General features: G+C 45.4%; 1 protein-coding gene across 13 annotated transcripts in view; it reads left to right on the forward strand.

Annotated features, from left to right (window-relative positions):
* Window positions 1-21693, forward strand: part of DAB1 (DAB adaptor protein 1) — a 1027070-nt gene that overhangs the window by 956409 nt on the left and 48968 nt on the right. For all 13 annotated transcript variants that reach the window (XM_038537411.1, XM_038537399.1, XM_038537400.1 and 10 more), the window contains 5 exons: window positions 2137-2268; window positions 2895-3014; window positions 3489-3527; window positions 5112-5177; window positions 11959-12018. In XM_038537411.1, coding sequence (XP_038393339.1) covers window positions 2137-2268; window positions 2895-3014; window positions 3489-3527; window positions 5112-5177; window positions 11959-12018 — 417 coding nt within the window. The remainder of the gene's footprint in view (window positions 1-2136; window positions 2269-2894; window positions 3015-3488; window positions 3528-5111; window positions 5178-11958; window positions 12019-21693) is intronic.

The raw sequence follows: 21693 nt of genomic DNA on the forward strand, positions 1-21693 counted from the left end.
TCAGAGTCTAGAAGGTTAAGGTACAGCAGCAAATTCTACTTCTTCTGAAGTAGGTGCGTTCCTGCAGCTTGCCAGGGCGTCCTCTGAAGGCAGAACTGATTCATAAGGTTAGAAGCCTAGAAAGACAGCAACAGTCTGGGAATGGGCATTTTGGAAGGCCAGGGACAGGGGTCTAGAGCTAAGGTGCTGGCCATAGTGAGAGCCACATGCCCACTGACCTGAGAGGCTGGCTGTGTGGTTCAAGTTTCCCAATGACTAAAGGATCTGGGCTGATAGAACAAGACCTTCTAGAACATCTATTCCAGTGATTCCCACCACTTTCATAACTAAGTCCCCTTTATGTCACATGTCTCCCTCCCTTCACAGACTCCATAGTGGGGAAGAATTATATCCACCCCCCAAAAATGTATTTATAATCATTCACTTGCCTATTTGAATGATTCAACCCCATAACTAAATGCCAAAGAGAATCTTCCCAAAGATGAACAAGGAGGACAACAGTAACCTGATACAATGCTAAAATGATCTTGGCATTTTCATTTGCATGTACAATGAAATGTGTCATCTTAATTAAGGATAGTTATAAGTTTCTGTTTTGCTTTTTGAAATGTTGAAAATTGCTTAGGACTTATTTTATTTATTTATTTTTTACTTTTAATGACCCAAGGAGATGCAGGGCTTTGGGTTAGGAGCCATTGATCTGATACAAACTTCTTGTTGTGTAGAAGAATGGATGAAGCTCTAGAGAAGTACAGTGAGTGCCTTGTGTTCACACAGTAGCTAGAATTCAAGCCTCTTAATACCTCATATAATAAAAAGGCTCCTTATATAATGGCTTTAAGCACATCATATAATGCCCAGTTGCTTATATAAGCCTTAAGTAAGTTTAATTTAGGAAAATGGCCATAAAGATGATCATCACCAACAGGATGGTGAGCCTTATTTGTTGAGGCTTAGGTAATAAAGGAGGGAAGATCAGTGTTAAAAGATTTTCTAATTACTGATTAACTATCTATCCCAACTTACTTGAGTTCAGTAACTGTGGGTCAGGCACAGTGCAGGGTTTTATAGCATGACAGAGTTGAGGAAGCTAGAGCCTGGTGGGGAAGACAGGCAAGGAATCAGGCAAATGTGTCAGAGAAGGAAGGTCTTTGAAAGCAGGAGCCCACACAGAGAGCTATGTGTGAGGACTCAGGAATTTGGGGATCAGTAGAGACTGAAGTCCTATGGAATTATTTCTGCAGGGGGAGGGAAAGCAAGCCTTGTTCAAGGGAGGTTTCACAGAGATGGTGCTGCTCAAATGTCCTTTTTTAAAAGATTTTATTTATTTATTAGAGAGAGAACACGAGTAGGGGGGTACAGAGGGAGAGAGACAAGCAGACTCCCTGCTTAGCAGGGAGCTCAGTGCAGTGCTCCGTATCAGGACCCTCTGATCATGACCCGAGCCAAAGGCAGATGCTTAACCGACTGAGCCACCCAGGTGCCCTTCAAATGTCCTTTTAAAAGAGAATAGGATTCGGGCAAATGGATAAAAGAATGGGCATTGCAAACAGAGCAGCAAGCCCATAAAAAGCCTCAGAACTAAGGGAGCCCAGCTACCTCTAGCCCAAATGGTGACTTTGGTAAGATAGCAAAAGGTGTTCATTCCTCAAGGCACTCTTGTCACCATCTGTCAAAAAAAGGACGGTAACCCTACAAGTGTACAGTTCCATGAATATGAATGGGGCCTCCTATATTTGCACTCTTCCACCATAGCAAGCAGAGTCCCTGGGGACGTAAGTGTCTTAAATATTAAGCCCAAACTTCGGCCGGGCTGTGTCCTGAAGAGAGCTGCAGCTGAAGCCTGCACCGCTGAGTTACTCTGACTGGCCCTGGCAAGCTGCAGGAACGCACCGCCGCAGACGCTCGTTCAGCATATGAGCAGTCCTGTTTATCTCTCTGGTCACAGCACTAAGACCATGGAGGGAAGCCTCCATCTCTCAAGGGCAGGCGCGGCTCGTTTTCCTTCCATCTGGACCCAACAGCTTTCCCAGAGCCCTTCGGGCCTGTTCACACGTAGCTGAAACATAACTCTTATTGATCAACAGCTCGAAGGGAAAGTCTCGTGAAATATGCTCTTCCTTTTGTCTCCAATAGGCCCTTCAGCATCATCATGCTGTTCACGAAATTTCCTACATTGCAAAGGACATCACAGATCACCGGGCCTTTGGATACGTTTGTGGGAAGGAAGGGAATCACAGATTTGTTGCCATAAAAACAGCCCAGGCGGTGAGTATCCCCATCCAAGGAGGGCTCCTTTCCTTGTAGCTTTAGGGGACAGTGCGTACGGTCACGCTGCTGGTCTTTGAAGGCCGCCTCTGATGTCAGACGAAGCCATGCTGATGCTCAGGCTCCCATCTCCAGAGCACAAATAGCCTCAGAGCAAGGAAACAGGCTCAGGCCCATCCAGTCTTGTTGGTTTTCTTCTAATGCGTGTTTCGTAATGACTAATTATTTTCCTTTCTGATTAAGCTGGATGGAGGCACACTATACAAATAAGTTTCCTTGTGCTCATAGCCTCATTTAAAAAGAAAATAAGGGAAAACAAATAGCTGTTTTGCATCAGGCCTACCCTAATTTTATTGTATTCGAAATTACTAATAAATAAAAGCAATGCCTTTTATGCTTATGATTATTATGAATTTGCAAATATAATTAGTTGAAGAAATGAACTTTAGCCTAGATGCAATTTGCTAAACCAATATAAACAAGGTAGAATTAATTAAAGATGGAATGCTTTCAGTTTAATAGGAAAAGGAAGGGCTGTGGGTTGTAGCAGGCAAAAAACAGAAACAGGCCGCTGGGTCTCCGTACCATTCCCTGACTAATGCGCTTTATACCACCGTTTACTGCAGGCTGAACCTGTTATTCTGGACTTGAGAGATCTCTTTCAACTTATTTATGAATTGAAGCAAAGAGAAGAATTGGAAAAAAAGGCACAAAAGGATAAGCAGTGTGAACAAGCTGTGTATCAGGTATACCTGTGAATTTATCCGAGTGCCAGAGAAGATTGGGACTTAAAACAAACAGATATGAAAACTTGACAGTCAGGACTTGTCCTACTGCTGCCAAGTAGAAATAAACAAAGATGAAAGGTCCCCGTGTACATTACAGGCACCGAAAGCAAGCCGTTAGAGAAGATCTTTTATTTTCTGAAATTCTGGACGTGTTAGAGAAACTGAAATTTTGAATTCTGAGGAAGATTTCTGGGGAGGAGAACAGAAAGAAATACAATTGCATTTGCTGTTGTTAACCGTGGGGTGGGGGAGGTGGTGGCTATAAAGGTTTTCATTTTTCCTCTGTATGTTTTCAAACTGAAGTGACCCAGCAGCCTATCCTCCCCAGAGCTGGTTCCTTTACTGTCCTGCGTTTTCTGAATACAGTCTCATAACCTCTCCCTTTATTTATATCCTCTGCTTTTCAAATTCCTTTCTCTCGCTCTGCTGTAGACAATTTTGGAAGAGGATGTTGAAGATCCTGTATACCAGGTAATTTCTGAAAGCCGTCGGGGTTCTTAGGGTCAGGAATGGCGAGGCCCGTGCTACAGACACTTCCTCAAAACCCTGAAAAACCCCCTGACTACAGAAGCCTGGAGAGGGATTGAGATTAGTTCTGAGGGTGAGAGCTGCCAGCCCCTCGGGGAGTGGATTTCCATAAAAATGAACAGAAGTTTGGCTAGCATCCATAACACGGGATCTGGAGATGGGCTTCTCCCCGCTTGCCCCAGCCTCGGCCCCCTCCACAATCTGTAAATGTTTGATCCCAGAGCTGGGTGTTTTCTGGAGGCTCTTGAATATTCCAAGTTCATGAGATGGCCTCTTCTCTGAGTTAGGAACCCGGGATGGGGACTGAGTTTTGGTGACATTGGGGTACCAGCCCAAAGGGCAGTCTGTAAGCTATGTCGAAGGCTGTCGGGGCAGGTCTCTCTGGCCCCTCTGATGAGCCGGCTCATGCCATGGGGGCTGTTGGAAGGAAGGTAAGGAAGATCCTAGAGACATCCTAGTCCATAGCTTTCCCTGAACTCGGCAAGGCTGCTGCCCAGGTGTGGCCAGAGAGATGACTTCTCTCGGACCCAAGCTTGTGCTCTGTACAAACAGATGCAGAAAGAAAGGAAGAGGAGGCCTCCCACCACCATCCCCAACCCCACTCGTGCTTATTCCCAAGGAGAGAAAGGAGCCCAAAAATGGACTTGTTGGACATAAAACCCGAAACTTGTATTTCTAACTGGATACATGTGGGTCATATGTGTGTGTGTCACACGTGCATTGTTTATCAGTGCTTGTTGTCACACAGAAAGCTGGTATAGCTGGGACAGAGATAATATGGATACAATAAGTAATATAATACGAATAACTTGAAGTAGAAGTATCTAGCATATATGACTTTTAACAAAAGCCAAAGATGTGCCTAGCAGGATGCCCTTGGTGTAGAATGCTGGGGGCGACGATTTGTCTAGAATAGGAGCTCAGCCCCTGAGCTGGCTCACAGAGAATGGAGAATACTGCCCTGTTTGAAGTGGCCCAGCCCTTTAGAGTCTGAAACATGCACAGGAGAATACATTGATTTTCAATATTTAAAACTAAGAATATAATATCAGGTGATATTTATGGGATGAGGAGGTTTGGGATTTGTAAGCACATCAGAGCCTAAGTTAGGACATCGGGCTTTATGGAAGCCAGGGGGGCAACAGCTGTAACCCAGATCATGAAGTTGGGATTCCAGGTGTTCCCAGGAGACGTCATTCCCCCTCAGTGGTACCGCACACGCAGACATTATTGAATCGAATGCCATCGAATGAAGAGGCCGCGTCTCCAGAAGAATGCACAGGGGGTCCCATGCATTGACTGCTGTACGCCCAGCCATCAGACCCTTGCTGTTTTCCTTAGAAAAGTCAGGGGGAGCATGCAAGGCACGTGCAGTGTTTCAGTGATCCACTTGTCTCTTTAGGGTGTTTTCTGTTGCAACTGTTTCTTTAATGCTCACTGTGATTTGTATCCTGAATTCCAAATGCCTTTTTTTTTTCCTCCTTCTTCTTCCCCTCTGACCTTTCCTCTCTGGCCGCTCCATAATAGTACATTGTGTTTGAGGCTGGACACGAGCCAATCCGTGATCCCGAAACAGAAGAAAACATTTATCAGGTATAAAATTGCTTCTCTTTCCATTGCGCTCTTGCCACTCAGTGTCCGGAGGGGTCTGCAGAACCAGGGGGGCCCGCCTCACAGGGTCACACTGCTCTCCCTGTCATCCTGGCTTGGTAAAATACCTTCCTCTGAGCTGGCTTTGACCAATTGACCAGTAGTTTCCTCGCCTTGTTGTGGAAATGTTCAATGGCCCATTGAGAGGGGTGTTTTAATAGTTAATGATCTTAACTATTTTCAATGGACTCAAGAATCAAAGATTCCATTGTAATGACTGTAATCCATTGGAGAGTTGTTGTCCATGATAAAGGAGGGTCCTTCATCTCTCTGAAAAAGGGTGCTCATCAGATTTCTTTAAAAAGCCATTTGCACTACTGCAAATCAAGGACAAATTCAAAAATGCTGTTGGAAGTCAGCATTGGGGATATTAACTGAATAAGAGAAAGTACAGCTCAAGGTTTTACCCCTCCTAAAGGGAAGGTAAATTAATATTCTTAAATGTCTGCTTATATGAAGAATACTGTACACACTTTGTGATTCATTTAATTTTGACAAACATGCTATAAAGTAAGTATTTAATCCCACTTTTACAAGGGAAAACTGAGCTTCGGAGAAGTTGAGTTACTGGGGTGGGGGGGACGCTGTATAGCTATTTAGGGCTGAGATCAGACCCAGTGTGAGTGAAAGCAAAACTCACACGTCCTCCCCCAGTGCTTTTCTATCAAAGAATTTGAGAAATTGCACCATAGCAACACATCAAACAAATATGACAACATCCAATTTTTCACTAATTAGAATTTTAGCCTTAATTTGAAATATAAACATTATGGAGGAAAGAAAAAAATTTAATGTATTTAATAAGTGATTTTAATTTCCTTAATTTACTCGGTTGTGCAGTCTGCTCTTCTGCCTTGGGCATGCATTACTTGTGTAATGAAAGTAAAACAGATTTTCAGTTTCTGTCAAATGCACAGAATTCTAAAAGACCAAAGTGTAACATCAGCTCTACCAACAACTTGGTTTAAACCAGTCCATTGGAGTAATAATCTAAGTATTTCTGTCCACTGGATCTTTCTGGATTGGAGGCTGTGCACTGAAGCTTTGTTTAGAAATCATCCTTCACAGGGCACCTGGTGGGTCAGGCACTTAAGTACCTGCCTTCGGCTCAGGTCATGATCCCAGGGTTCTAGGGTCCTGGGATCGAGCCCATATTGGGCTCTCTGCTCAGCAGAGGATCTGCTTCTCCCTCTTCTGCTCCCTCTGCCTCTCCCCTCTCTCCACTCCTGCTATCTCTCTTGCTCACCCTCTCAAATAAATAAATAAAATATATTTTTTAAAAACTTTAAAAAATAAAATCATTGCTCACAAAGTTTCCATCTTTACATGGAAAACTTACATATTTATTCTCAGTGTCAGGCTTTAAATTGCCACAACCTTGTGATGTCTGAATGTGAGGCCAAAGGAGCCATTAACCAGTCATCCACTGAAGAAAAAAAATACCTTTTAAGACAAAATTAGGCTTTTTAGTGCAAGGTTTCTGAATTCCGACTGAGCTGTGGTCGGCGAGGCTCCCACTGTGCCCTGTGGGGGTGGAGGGTAGTGTTGGAGGTGTGAGAAGAACTGGTGTAGGCTAACAGAGAACCGGGCACCTACCTTTGGCTGAGTGGTAGCGGGCAGGACACTAGCCCTCTCTAAGACTCTGTTTCCCCAGAGAAAAGGTAGGGGCGTAATTTCTCCATAACTCATTGTCATGAGAATGAAGCAAGATCCTGTGAAGGATATAAAGAAGAGACTTCTTGGGTCACACAGTGTTGGATTCGGAATCTTAGTCCAGGTACCAGCTCAACGGTTCATCTGGCTTATCCAGTTCCTTTCCTACTCTGAGCCTCAGTTTGCTTATCTGTAAAATGAACAACTAAGACTGAAGAGTCTCTCGGACAGGCCCTTTGCTGCTTTTTGCAACTCATGCCTCATCACAGGACAGTGATTCTTTAGGGAAACATGTTCGCTTGCTCCACAGGGTGACAAGGCCTCTTAGAAGTCACCGCACACGTGGCTTGGGTAACATTTATTGAGTGCTGACTGTGGGCCAGCTCTGTGAGCGAGGTTAACATGCAACATCTTCTCTCTCACAACAAGACTGCGAGGCTTGAACCATCATTCCCACCTCACAGGCAGAACGGTAGGGCTCACACAGATATGGTGTCTTGCCCAACATCACAGAGCTACAGGGAGTGGCATCCTGCCTCACAGCCAGGTCCCTCCGACCTCGGTAAATAAATAAATCCCAAGGCTCTTTTGAGCTCAGAATATCCTGACGCCAAGTTGCATGATTAGATTCTGTGCGGGTTTCAAGTCACTATCTCAAAATCACACTTGTTTTAACAGTTCTGACCTCCGGATCTTCCCATCTTGTCCATCATGAGCAGGAAGGTACCATTTAAGGAAATGAATATTTTATCACCCTCTGTTCTCCTCTCTTGCTTTGCCAGTCAGCTGGGCCTCAATTTGCTTAACTCGAGATAAGCTCTTGGGCCTGAAGATAAGGCCAGGCTTTTAAGGAGCTGTGATTAGGAACCTCGCTCTTCTTTGCATTTTAAGGGCCTGCGAATGTTCCATAGCTATTCCTCCTGAGTCGATTGTAGTGTTTCTCAGTCTTTGGTGTGGCCCACGGTGGCCTCAGATTTTTCATCCCTTCCCTATTTTCCAGAATGAGGTAGACAGACCCCAGGTGTCATCTGTTAGCTGTTTTGTGGCCCTGGATAAAGTACATAACTTTTGTGTCTCAGTCTCCTGGGCAATAAAATGAGGGATGCTGTGTCATCTGCTTCTAGAAGTGATGTGCAGGTGTAAAGCGCTTGGCCGCTTGGCACATAGTAGGTTCTAAATGTTAGCTCCCTTTGCCTCCTAAGGATGTGATCAAGATGTCTGATGATGATGTATTAAGCGAAGTAGAACATGACTTGCTTGCCTCATCTTGTCAGAGAGCCTAGCGGAAAGTTGCAACCTCGCTTGACTTTGCTATTTATAACTCCGGCGCAAGGGAGGGAGAGACTCTTGAGCAACTGTAACCTCTCTTTGAGGATCAGTAGTCTCATTTTCCAAACCGGATTAATAATAATTGTCTTTCTTTTTGCGTGCATCAGAAAAAGTTATCAGTCATCTTTGTAAAACAACACGGAACCTTGTGGTACAAGGGCTTTTACACCTCACTTAATTTTGACCCTTGCAGTAACTCAGTAAGATAAGAATAGCTATGATGACTATCAATTTAAAACGTAAGAAAATCATGTCCTCTGATTTAAGTGCTGGGCCCAAGGCCAGAGCCTCAGCTTCTCAACCCGGTATTGAGAACAGAAATGTTAACAAGCTTCCCACGCTAGCAAGACTGCAGCTTTCCACGCGGGCATTTTTCACGTTCTTTGGTTCGAAAATCATTTTTAATCGCCCATGATGTGTCAAGTATTGTTATTTTAAAATGAGAAGTCTCTACTCCTAGTCACTCAACCCTTAAACTGCCTCTCTAACACTATTAGTATGATACTGAGCTAAAAAAGTGTCTTCTGTACCTACAGCACTTAATGTATAGCTTTTGCAGTAATTGCACCTCTGTTAACTCCTTCATTCAAAAAGCAGTTCTGGGGCAGCCCAGGTGGCTTCAGTGGTTTAGTGCCACCTTCAGCCCAGGGCCTGATCCTGGAGACTGCTTCTCTCTCTCTCTCTCTCTCTCTCTCTCTCTCTCATGAATTAAAAAAAAAAACACAAAAAGCAGTTCTGTATGGAGCACCTGGCGTGTGCCTGCCACGTGGAGATGTGATACACCGTAGTGCAGGTCCCAACCCACAGGGAGCTTCTAGGCACCCCTTTGAGTGCCTCTGACAGCGAGATGAGAAGACTGAGATTCAGAGAACAAAGAGACCCTCTGAGGTCACATAGCCTGTGCTAGAGCCGCAATCGGGAAACCAGATCTCCCACTTCCTTTTGGTCCAGAACTGTTCTTGCTCACTCTACAATGTCTTGTTAGGGAGATGGTCTATAGGCAGCATGGACCCACCAGGCGGGGATGAGAATCAGGACAAGGCTCTCTCCGCTGTCTCTCAGGCACTTCTGCCAGTGTTCTGCTCTTAGCACATACACAGTAAAGGTTTGATGCTTAAACACTTCCTATGCAACCAGTATTTACCTGTGGAGAGACAGGTTTGTAAAATATGTGCCTTGTCCTGCACAAGCTTACACCTGCAGTGTGGTTTGACAGCTCCCATATAAGATAAAGCACATTTTGCACTCATGTAAGTAGCCTGATTTCTTTCCCAGCTACTCCCCCAACCCCCACCCTCAGCCCCCACCCCACCCCAGTAAGATAAGGAGCTCCTTCAAGGAGAGGCCATATCCAGCTCACTCGCCATCATTGTCCCAGGCAAAGCACAGATCATGATACATAATAGGTTCTTGGCCACTTTTATTTGTTAGTGGAAGGGTATTCCAGAGGTCTCAAAAGTACAGAGGAAGTCTCCAACCAGGTAGAGAACCATGCAAGGCTCCCAAGAAGACATCCCAGCTGACATAAATCTTAAAGGACAAACAGGCAGATGGATATCTCACCCATGGGAGAGCCAAGCAGCAAAGCTTTTTCAATTATGCAGTTTGGGTTTATCCATCCTGCCGCTTCTCCTCCATTTGCAGGGATAATTGAGAGTCAGCTGCGGTTCAACTTGCTAAGTGCCCGTAGTGAGCAGTGAATTACGGGGAACAGAAATGCTGTTCATTTTGCTCAGGAAAAGGTGAGCTAGTAAAAATACAAGTGCGAGCTGGTAATTTATCGGCCCTTGTTAACAAGGACTCGGTAGGCATTCTTAGAGGGTTCCTTCTAGATGGAGGCCAGTTATCAGGAGCAAAGAAATTACATTCTTCATTGGATACCTGCAAGCTGAGTTTTGCAGGAGCAGCTCAGAAAGTGCATCTTCCACACGACCATGCCCGCTCATAGTCCTGATGTCTGCAAGAATGTGCACCACCTTTTGAAAGTGGAGAATATGATGTCAAAGAGAAAGATGCCATCAGAACAGCTACGGGGACCGTGGAAACAGGGATGAGATGCAGCTGTCTGTAGAGTATAGTAGTTAAAAGGCAAAGTGCCAGGACTCCAACTCTGGCAGCCTACTCCCCTGCAGGACCCTCTCTGGGTTTCCTTTGCCTCATCCGCAACACAATGACGGTTGTCACCCTCTCCCAACTGACTTGCATGAGAATACCTGTAAACACAAACATTCAGAACAGTGCTTTGGCACACAGAAAGCGCCCTGTCAATGTTAGTTGATGCCATTAGTAATAAATGTCTTGTCTGGTAGCCAGAAAGAGCTGGATTTGAATCTCCTCACTTAATGAGCTTGGAAGCTTTGGAAAAGTCTCCCTAACATCTCTGAGCCTCACTTTCTGCTGCGTAAAGTGAAGATTCTAATACCAAGTTCTTAGGAGCAATATAAGGATTCTGAGTTAAGCTGATAAGGATGGAAATACCAAAAGGGACTCGAGAAATGAGCCCAAATTCTTACTTCTTGTCTGTGGAAGAGTTAGCTGGTCCAAGCCTAAAAGACACTTTTAGTTTTCTTCACTGGTGCCCACATTTCTTATGATACATTTACCCAGAAGACATTTACCAAATGCCTACTGAGTAAGCACTTAGGCACTGTGCCTGCTCTTAAGGAGCTCCCAATCTGATGACAAGAAACACAGATTAGCAGACAGTTGTAAAACCAGTACAGGCTGTGGCGTCCAGGGAGGTGCGAGCTGCGCGGTGCTGGTTGCTGGGAAGCACAACTGATTGCTTTCAAGCCAGAATGCTTCAGTGTAAAGCCCTTGATTGACTCATTAGAAAAGTATTCAACATATCTACTGTTGTTAGTGTTATACAATGAGTTCTTATACTTACCTATATAATGTATCAGCGGTGAAAGCAGCTATCATTCTAACACTTCACACCACTATAGTTCCTAATCATTTTTATTTACCATCTCTTTTCTCATTTGATCCCCACAAAACCCAGATGAGAAGCAGAGCCAGTAACACCCATTTTTATAATCGTGAAGCTCAGAGAAGCTAAGGGACCTGCTCGGGGTAATACCATTACCAAGCGACCCAGTAAGATCAGATGGATGAGTAAGAGGAAGGAGGGGGAGGAGAAAATACAGATACATATTTAGAGACAATTGAGGTTTTTCTAGATTCCTGTCTTAGGCTTTTCATGCCATTGATGCCCCCTTTTCTTGGGAAAAAAGAAAAAAAACTTTTGGTGAATATCGCCTGGCTTGTCCACAATCCCAGCAGAAGCCATTCTTGATACTGAGACCTCAATGTTTGCTATATTTTAACTAAACTGGATCTCAATCTTTGCACCAAGCAGCTTAAGCTCAGCTGAAAACTAGTTTTAATCACTCTGGACAAGTTGGAGCACCTCCTTGTCTTTGGTGAAATGAGGATTATCTTTTTCCCTCATGTGACCCCTGAGGCCTCTGCAGCCTCCTGTTCCATGGTTCTATGAGAAGCCCAGTGGCAGAGACCCTGCAAACATTTGTGAAGTGATTCCCACAGTCCTCCCTCATCTAGCTGTCCCTGGGAAGGAGCCTGGTCTGCTGCCCCTATAATTCCAGTAGCCCCTTTGACTTGGGACCCTCAGGCGCTATCCTCATACACACTGAGCTAGCTTAGAGTTGAAGTGTGGTTGCTTTAGTCTTTGAAAGAGTATCAAAGTGTTTTGACTACATCAAATTTGATTCTTCCACAGGTTCCCACCAGCCAAAAGAAGGAAGGTGTTTATGATGTGCCAAAAAGTCAACCTGTAAGTGTAAGTATACCTCCTCTCTTCTGCCAGGTTCCAGTAACCTGCATTCTTATGAGACTGTGCCTACAACCTGAGGAAGGGAACTCCTCTTCTGAATAGGTGTCACAACTCGTAGAGCTTTGCCAGAGTCCACATGCTAAGGTCTCCTCTGTGAGTTGGAGGGAAGGAGGCATAAGGCAAAAATGGTGGAGATGAAGAAAGAGTGCCAGTCTGGATCAAGGTCTGGCCCCATGGGTGGTAGTGAGTTGAATTGTGTAAACCACTATGTCTGAAGGTCTCAAGGTTTCAGATATTCCTTGGTCAGAGTCTGCAGCCAACTTTATTATATACCTGGTCAAATAGAGGGCAGCATCTCGATCCTGAGAAGAGAGTTGCCCATCCAATTTAAAAGTGGTTCACAGGGCTCAGAGGGACAGCAGAAGAGCTGGCCAGAGCCTCTGGAGTATATGAGGGTCCAGCCAGTGGCCAGACCACTATGAAAAAGGCCACATGTAGTGGGCTTGTAAAAACCCAGAAGGTCCACTACATCTAGACCCCATCAGCTGATAGGACTCCTAGAAACGGAAAATCTCAAGCTTGTGCTACTGCCCCATGCCACTGCTAGGCCAGGCCAGTACGTAGGACCTCCACTCAGCACCCAGAAGGTGCCCTCTGTACATAATTCAAGGGACACTGAGGAACTTCTGCTCAGAGGGACGTTGGACTTGGCCACGGCCCATGTCAAAAGAACTAGGGTGTTTGGTCACTGTTGATCACAGTAATCTCAATAATGGGTAGAAAGAGCACAGGCTTAGAAGACAGACCCTCAGGAGTTCCAGCTCTGACCCTAACAGGACTGTTGTGAGGCTGAATGACTCTATCTGGGACATTGTTATTGGTCCTAAACCCTACCGTGTGAGAGATATGAAGGCATCCCCGCAGATTTCAAGGTCACATGGATAGGGCAGTTTGAATCCCCATTCCCAGGGAAACAGAACAGCTGAAGGACCTGGAAATACTTGGCCTGGAGAAAAGAAACCATAAATATGGAGATGGAAGCCCCAATGGCCACTGGTTGGAAGAGGGAGTACACTGTTCTGTGTTGGCCAGCTCATGGAACTGAGACTGGTGGGTGGCACTGCAAGGAAGCCACATCCAGCCCAGCGTGAGAGTGACTGTCCTGAACAGTGAGTCGGAGCTGTTAAGGATAGAACATCTGGCACCTAAGGGAGTGAGCTCTCTGACACTGGAGCTGTGCAAGCAGAGGCCGGGAGACCACAGGTCAGACCACCTGTTTGCATCCTCCCATGGTGAGGTGGGTGGAGGGGAAAGAGGACCTCCTGTGGTCCCTTCCAAGCATGAGCTGCTGTCTTCTTCTTTTTTTTTTTTTTTTTGAGCTGCTGTCTTCTTGAGTTGAAAGTCTTTCTGGTTCATTCTAACCCTCTCCTGCCCCCACTCCCCTTTTACCTGATGAAATTTCTTTTTGTCCTATCAGCGTCCCTTGCTCTACACTGTCTGCAACCACCATACCCAACCTAAATACTGCTTCTGGAAGCCCACGGGCTTTAGATTTCATAAAAAAAGCATATCCGGATGTAGGGCCCTCCTCACAAACTCAGTCTACAACGTAATAGAGAACATATAACATGATGCCGCTTGGAGAAAAAGCTGTTTTTCTCCCTGAGGCCTTTACATTTGTCAGGCCTCCTTGTCACTGAGACACTGGTCTGTTCTTCCTGTTTCTGTTTGGTTCAGCTCCCATCACACAGCTCCCTACAATTCAATTTGTGCCTAAATTGCCTCGCTTGCCCCTAACAGGTTTAGATACGTGAGAAAACATGCTCCATTTGCTGCCTGGGTTTTTTGTGAATTTATTAACCAATCTGGCTACACCATCTCCATGCTTAAAACCTAAAAAAAAAAAAAAAAATCCAAGCTCCTTAGCCTGACATACACAACACTCAGATGCCAGCCCCAGCCCATATCTCTCGTCTACCTCCCCCTGGTCCAGCTCTAGTGAACTCTGCAGCCTCCTCAAGGAGCCCCATCCTCCCCTAACATCCCAGCTTAGCTTCAGGCTCTAGGGGCTCAGGGAAACTTTCTGGTCTTCTGCTCCACCCAGTGTTAGCAGATCACCCCTACCTCTCTACCCTGCTCCCTATCATTGCTCTATTTTAACAACACTTAGCACACAGTGTTGAAACTCTTGTCTTCGCCCATTATACCCAGGAGCTTCCTGAGGTCCGTGGATGACCAGAAGTAAGCCCAGGGCCTGGAACGTGGAAGTTGGGCATGACACAGCCATGCTAGGAATTAAATGTACAAATGACCCTGCCCTGTAGAAGGAATTGATAGAAATCCCTGGAACTTTCTTTTAAAGGAAATTCCCTGTTTTTTCTAACTCTGAAATAGGCACTAAATAGGCATGGTAAGGTTTTGCTTGGGAAATAACTGGGCTGCCTGAATGGCCTGTAGTAACTCCCAGCCCTCTGTTTCCACAGAGTCCTAGAAGCAGCTGGGGTGATGCTGGGTTTTCCATGAACAATTTCCACATTTTTCAAAGCAGAAGAGAGGTAGCAAGTGAAAAGCACCCACTCTAAGGGAGAGGCAGATGCTTGAATTTGGAATCTCAGCTCCTGCTCTTACTACCTATGGGGCTTCTGATAAGTTCTCTTGTTTCTCTTTGCCTCATTATTCTCATCTACCCAAAAGAGCAACTGAACCCAACTTGCTAAATGATTTTGAGGGGAAGATAGCATATGCATTGGAAACTTAATCCTACTTGACTAAACCTCCCAGAGGTACTTTAATATCCCATATCCCTCAGTGTTCTGGGATCTTCTTGTCCTACAGGCTTGCTCCTATAGACCTGCCTCTCTGATGAGTGCATATTCCCTAGGATACCTCTGAGCTCTGAAAATCCCTGCTATGATCTTGCTGTTTGCTCCTTCACCACCTGCTCCTTAGCCAGAAAGATGAGTAAACCAAAGACAACCAAGTTAGTGCATAATAAGCAGCTTCCTTCCAGGCAGTTTGGGGGCTTCCACAAGTTTCCCACAAGAAGGGTGACTGCCCAGTGACCTGTTGCTCTGGATACCCTGGGTTTCTTCTTGCTTGGGTCTAGGTCTGCCCCGAGCCCAATAAGAGACTTAGTTTGGGGCAGTCACTGGGGAAAACCACAAATCAACCCCAGACAAAATGGCCTGATCTTCAGCATCAGACCTGGGTATGCTCTCATCCCTACCACCTACCAAGCGTCCTTGAGCATATTTTTCCATCTCTAAGCCTCAGGGTCATCATCTGTAAATGGAAAGTAATGCCTGCCTTGCAGCTTTGTTTGGAGGACTAAAGGAGACATCTATGTAAAACCCCTAACAGGGGATATGGATTAGATTAATTAGAACATTTCCATTTGATGCCATTACAAGCGATGCAGCTGCAAACAGTTCTCACCGAGCAGGGGATTGCAAGTGTGCTAGATGATTGCACACCTCCTCTGGGAAGCCTTCTTTACCCCCAGAGTAATCAGCCCCCCTGGGAGACCTCTGTGTTTCTCTTTGCAATGATCACAATGCATTGTTACTTTTTCTTAACGAATCCATGTGAGCCATTGGACCTTGATTTTCTTACAAAGGCCTTGCCTTTGGGGTTAATGACAGTACCTGCCTTAGAGTGTTTGTGTTAAGGACTAAATGAACTGAAGGATATGAATCACTATGGTGCTTGGTGCAGACTTGGTATTCAACAGCGTGAGCTGTTACATTCTATTTGTTTCACCTTCTTTTCTGTGAGCTCCTTGAGGACAGGAATCCCTTTTAATCATCACTCTCTCTAAAGTAACTCCTCTGGGGATTTCTGATCTCTTTGAACTTTTGATGGTGTAATTTTTCCCCAGAAAACAGTAACAACAACTTGTATTATCACATGTACTCATGTAAATTTTTGAGGGTCCTGAATCCAATGGGATCTTGATTGCAGCTCCAAAATCTCTGTCCTGGAGCTCAGTCCCTGGCTCATTGTCACCTTCCATGGTCAGAGATATACTCATCGAGGTGTCACATTTGGTGTATTGGATCCCAGAGTTTGGCACAGGAGTTAGAATTCATTACATTTCTTATGGGTCTCACCCACCTCGGTGCATCAGCTTATGGCAGCACAGTTTTGTCTCGATCAGCTGGGCTGCAGGCATGACAGAAAGCCGATCCTGTCTCCTCACTCTCCTCCCCCACATTCATGCATCCATGCCCTAGTGCCCACCAGGCCCCATTACCTTGGGGTGCTAAGCTGTACTGGCTCCTTTCTTGTTCCTCTTTCACAAATAACATGTTAGGATGCTTTTGTTTGCTTGTTTTAATCCAGATCTTTAATGTTCCCTTCTAGCAGATTTGTTCTTAGGGTCATGCTACACACCACTCCACCCTTTCCTAGGACTCTGAGCCAAGATAAGGATTAATCCCACTCACTCCCCAAAATATACACTTCCTCTATTCCTAGTCAAGGCAGCTGGAAGATTTGCACACAGCCTTTATTTTTATGCAGGGGCCTTTGAACCCCAGGAGCACAGATGCTGGCTGATAGGGAATGTTAGCTGACTAGGGAGACAGGGAGGAAGGAGGTATCACTTGGGCAGAGCCTTGAAGGATGAGCAGGACTTGAGCAGGCAAAGCACCTTCTGGGCATATCATTGAGGTCCTTTGGGTGCCTGAGTTTCCACTACCTGTACTTAGCAGCACTCAGAACCAATTAATTTATCATCAGTTTCCTTCTCAAAGAAACAGGGGACATGCAGGTAGTCTTCCTTTCTGCTGGCTGATAATGCTGCTCATGTTCTTTAGACAAACATCCTGGCCTCTTTGGGGCTGTCAGGAATGCACATCCCTGAGTGGGGAGGAAGGTGACTGCTAAGCAGCCCATTACCACATCCATTATTTAGTGCTTTTTGCACTCTTTTAGCCTTTGAACATGATTCTGATTCTGCAGGGGGACAAGTGAAATGATGCATTCACAGGCTACAGAAGTGCCTCTTTCAGGCCCTGTTATGCCCCCACAACACTGAATTTAGATGACACTTAACCTTCACGGTCAACTGTTTCAATGACACAAACCTAACCCTTAGCATGCCTCATGTCGCTGTCACATGAGAAACATCCAGCACTTGTCTTCTCCCCTCCCCTCCTTTCGACCTCGTGTAATATTCTTATGGCTGAAAAAGAATCCTTCACCTTATAACTGTCCAGTTTAAACCCCTTTTATGTAGTTGTAATAACCATGAAAGACTTTGTAATTATCAGTAATAATTATCAGTCAATGGATTCTAGCAGAACATTTTTTGGCCTTCAAAAGAGAAACTTAAAAGTTGGGCAAAGTGATAAATAGGAAGGACACATAGGTTGTCAAATTGATAAGTTAGTGTCAACCTTCATTTTTTTTGGATGAAACAGGGATTCAGGAATTGAAAAGAATGATCAGAATCCTCCTGAGATTCTTTCCTCACTTTGGGTATGATCTTTGCCAATCACTTCGAGTTTCTGAGATTCATTTTTCTGTTGTGCAGAGTGGAAATGACCACCATCCTTGACCAATGTCTCAGGGCTTTTGGAGACTCACGAAGCAACATGAGAGCATTTTCTGTGAGGATGAGGGATTGCTTTCAAAGACCCCAGGGGTGCAAAGATTGAGGGATGGTGTGTATTAGTTGCTCCAGTTACTTTATAGGTTATCCTAGGATTACAAGAAAAGCTCAAGTTTTATGACAAGAGAGGGCGAATCTGGGCTCAACATCAGAAAGAAATTTGAAACCATCTGAGCTGATTTTCAGAAGAAAGGACAGCTCTCAAAGAACAGTGAGGTCTCTGGCCCTAGGAATATTCCAGCAGCAGGTCCTTATGCTGTGAAGGTGACTGCAGGAGTGGACCTCAGGATCACACATCTATCTTCACATTCACTTGCCCCCGTGTTTATTAAGTCTAGTATTTACCCCATCATCTTGCTCCCACTTTCTCAAGCTACCAAGCCAGGTACCCCAGAGACCCCATCGCCATCTTCATCCTTCTCTCCCTGGCTTTAATTGCCCACTCTGAAGTGAACACCAATAAGTTGTGGCATTGCCCTGTGAAGTCACTGCTCTGGATGGAAATAAGTTTACCAAGCAAGCATTGTAATCGAGGCACCACACTGAGCAACCACTAGGCACAGAGCAGGTACCTAGAAAATCTCTTCCTCCTTCGTTTCCTTCTGGAGAGCTTGACATCAGGGCTCTACATCTATCTGTTGTGTGCCGAACGGGAGCCACGCTGGGAGAAACTGGTTAAAACCCCAGTGATCAGATCCAAAGTCCAGGCCTCCCTTCATTTCCTTTCTTTGTGGTATAATACCAGGCCACTAGCCATGCATGCTGAGTCTAAGGGATCTCAGCTGGGGAAAAAGCAGGTCGACTTTATTAAGCATATGCTATGTGCCACGGACAGCCTAGATTGTGGTCTCAGCCTGTCTCATTCAGTAATCACACCTGAGAGGTAGACGTCATTTACATAGGAGGAAGCTGAGGCTTCCAGAGGTTGCATAACTCACCCACAGTCACAAAGCTGGTAAGTGACAAAGCCCAAAGTTGAACCTTAGGTGATTCTGACTCAGGCACCCACACAATTTCTGCTAAGACCTACTGCCTTTTAGGATTCAAAAAAATGCCAAGTTCCTATCTCCTCTTCCTCCACATAGAATTATTATCAGGTCAATTTCTGTCTCCCATTACTCATTGCTGCTCACGCTGGCCCCAGGGATGGCTGTGCACACCTCTCTCCCCATTTAGCCTGAGTTCCATGAGGCACACCCATGTCTGACTCTTTCCTGACCCTTCACTCTGCCTGTGCACTGTTTTCTTCATCCTGGTGTTGAAAAGATAATTGTGAGTCCCAGAGAACAAATCTCAATGAAAGCTTTCCTCCCTCTGAAAATCAGGGAGCTGCTCATTTGGCCTTGCCTGCCTCCCACCCTCCAAATGCCTGATTTTCTGTGCAAGACCCCTGCCCTCAACATCAATATTTGCTTGATTTTTCTTGCCCTAGATTTTTTTTAAAGATTTTAATTATTTATCTGATGGAGTGAGTGAGAGAGCACAAGCAGGGCAGTGGCAGGCAGGGAGAAAGGGAGAAGCAAACTTCCCGCTGAGCAGGGAGCCTGACATGGGGCTTAATCCCAGGACCTTGGGATCATGACCTGAGCTAAAGGCAGACCCTTAAGCAACTGATCCACCCAGGCACCCCTTCCTTGCCCTAGATTTAGTTCCGTTTCCCTGATACAAATGTAGGAAGAGTGAGTCCATTAATGTGAAGAATTGCTGAAATTCTCTGGACAACTGTTCCTAACCACCCCCTCCTCCCCCTCCCTACCCCCGCCCTGTTCCCATCTTTCATGGCAAATAAATTTTCATTCACAATTCAGCAGTTGGTTTTTCCTTTAGTTTGAAATCTGGATCAAGATGTTTCATAATTGAATTAAATCTAGTCTGAACATTTGTCAGTTTCACTTCCTCATTAAGCACCACATTGTAGAGAAATGATAATTATCAGAATGCAGTTAACATAGATGTCACACAAGAGGAGGTCTTCCTGAACTAAGGGAAAGGAATCTGAATCTGCATATTCCCACAAAGGAGATAGAAGTTGGCCCCATCTCATGTTTCTCAGGCAGGCTTTCTTTTTGCAGTACTTAACAAAACTGTTCTGAGATATAATCTGAAATTCCTAGAATCTCAGGGTTAAGGAGAACACTAAAAGCTGCTGGTTTAACCTCCCCACCAATTCAGGAATCCCTCTAGAACACTTGTGATGAACACAGATGAACACGCCAGGCTGGCATCCGTCCTCATGCCTGCAGTGACAAACCTTCAGGACTTCTGTAATCCCACAGCTCTAGTGGCTGGAGAGCCCATCTTTTTTGAGTTCCCTTACAACTTCTATGCATTTATTCGTTCGTCCATTTACCAAACATTTTCTAAGGACTCCTACCTGCCAGAAAGTCCCCTACTCACTAGAGATAGAAAGATGAATAGGGCTAGCTGCTTGAGAATCTTAATGATCTCAAGAAGGTAGACATATAAAATTAATTGCAATTGATGTAATTCAGGCCCTAAGGGGCTGTCTAGAAGATGCCATGGGAGCACAGTAGGGAGGCAGCAAACTTTGCCCAAGGGAGTCCAGGGAGGTCTTCACCCAAGAAGTAAAGTCTTAAAGGATGATGCAAACTTGGCACCAGAGCAAAGGTGGAACAATATTCAGGAAGAAGGAACTGAATGTTTAAAGGCCCTGAAATATGGAACAGTGCACCATATCCCAGGGGCTGATGAAGAGTCTAGGGTAGTGGGACTACAGGATGCCTTCATAGGAGCAGGAGACAAGGTACCAAGGGAAGCCAGTGCCAGGGACTAAAGGGCCTGGAATGTAGTGCTTAGAAACTGGGATTGTCTGGTAAGCCATGATGCTCTCAGGTGTGGAGTGGCACTGTTAGGGTTACAATTCTTAGCGTCACTTTGGTGGCCTGCAGCAGGTGGCCTGGCCGCTGGAAAGACCATTAAGAAGCTAATGGGATTATCTATGTGTATCTATCAGGATGAAGTCAGGAAAACAGAGCCCACACGAGGTAATTTGATAGAGGAAATTTAATGTGGAAAACTAGTTACAAAGGTGTTAGAAGAGCTGCAAAGCCAGAGGACAGTGGGGCAACTCAAATTAGTAATAGTCTAGTAGTCGGAAGGTGCCACCATCCCCAGGGCTGGAAGGACAGAGAGGGGCCAAGGCTGCAGAGGGAGCTGTCCAGCAGGAGGGGAGCTGTCCAGCCAGAGCAGGGATCTTTGGCAAGAGGTCTGGTGGAAACTGAAGCCATGGAGGAGACGCCACCACTGCCAGAGCCCTGCCTGAAGAGACCCAATGAGAAATTCAGTGTTTCTCCCTTCCTGCCACTATCCAGCATCCAAATACCATGTCCTGTTGTCCAAATCTAAGTGGGAGTGGGTTGGCAAGGGAGCTCAGGCAATGTAGTTGACAGGGATTAGCCCACATCGAGCAGAGGGAGGGCAAGAATGGGTCTCAGGGCAAAGAGGTCAAAGGAGCAGGCAAGTAAGGACTACTAAGGGTCTGGGCTGAGGGTGAGACCCTACAGATAGGGAGAGGGACACAGGGAGGGAGGTGAGTAAATTTGAGCAAATGATGGGTAGATCTGGAAAGATTTTGTGATATGGGGGATGAGAGAAACATGAGGTCTAAGCTCTGACCTCTGAAGTGGTTAGTTTTGGGAGGTCATAGGTCTGAAGGCTCATGTTCTCTCCACTAGCTCTGTCATTTACCTATGTGCTATTTTATGTTTCTAGGTTCTTAGAATGTTTGTAGACCTGCCTTGCCATCCACTGTCTTCAGGTTCTTGCCAAAGACAGTAGTCATCCTTTTCATCCCCCTCTCTGTTCTCAGTCCATGACTCACATTTGGGTGGTATCACATTATCACTTTGAATGATATCTGGCTCTTTCTTCACAGTTTGAAAAACCAGGCTGTCATGAATGGAATCAAGCAGAGTTGTAGACAGCTCACTGTTAAGTCATTCCCAAAACTTGTTTTCCACAAATGCAAATGTTGAAAGGGATAAGTGCTTGCTTAAGCAGTTGCCTGATGTCCTGTTTGCTCAGTTGTGTGTTGGCAATAATTGCGT

The sequence above is a fragment of the Canis lupus genome, chromosome 5, assembly GCF_011100685.1.
Source record: "Canis lupus familiaris isolate Mischka breed German Shepherd chromosome 5, alternate assembly UU_Cfam_GSD_1.0, whole genome shotgun sequence".
NCBI classification, from domain to species: Eukaryota; Metazoa; Chordata; class Mammalia; order Carnivora; family Canidae; genus Canis; species Canis lupus.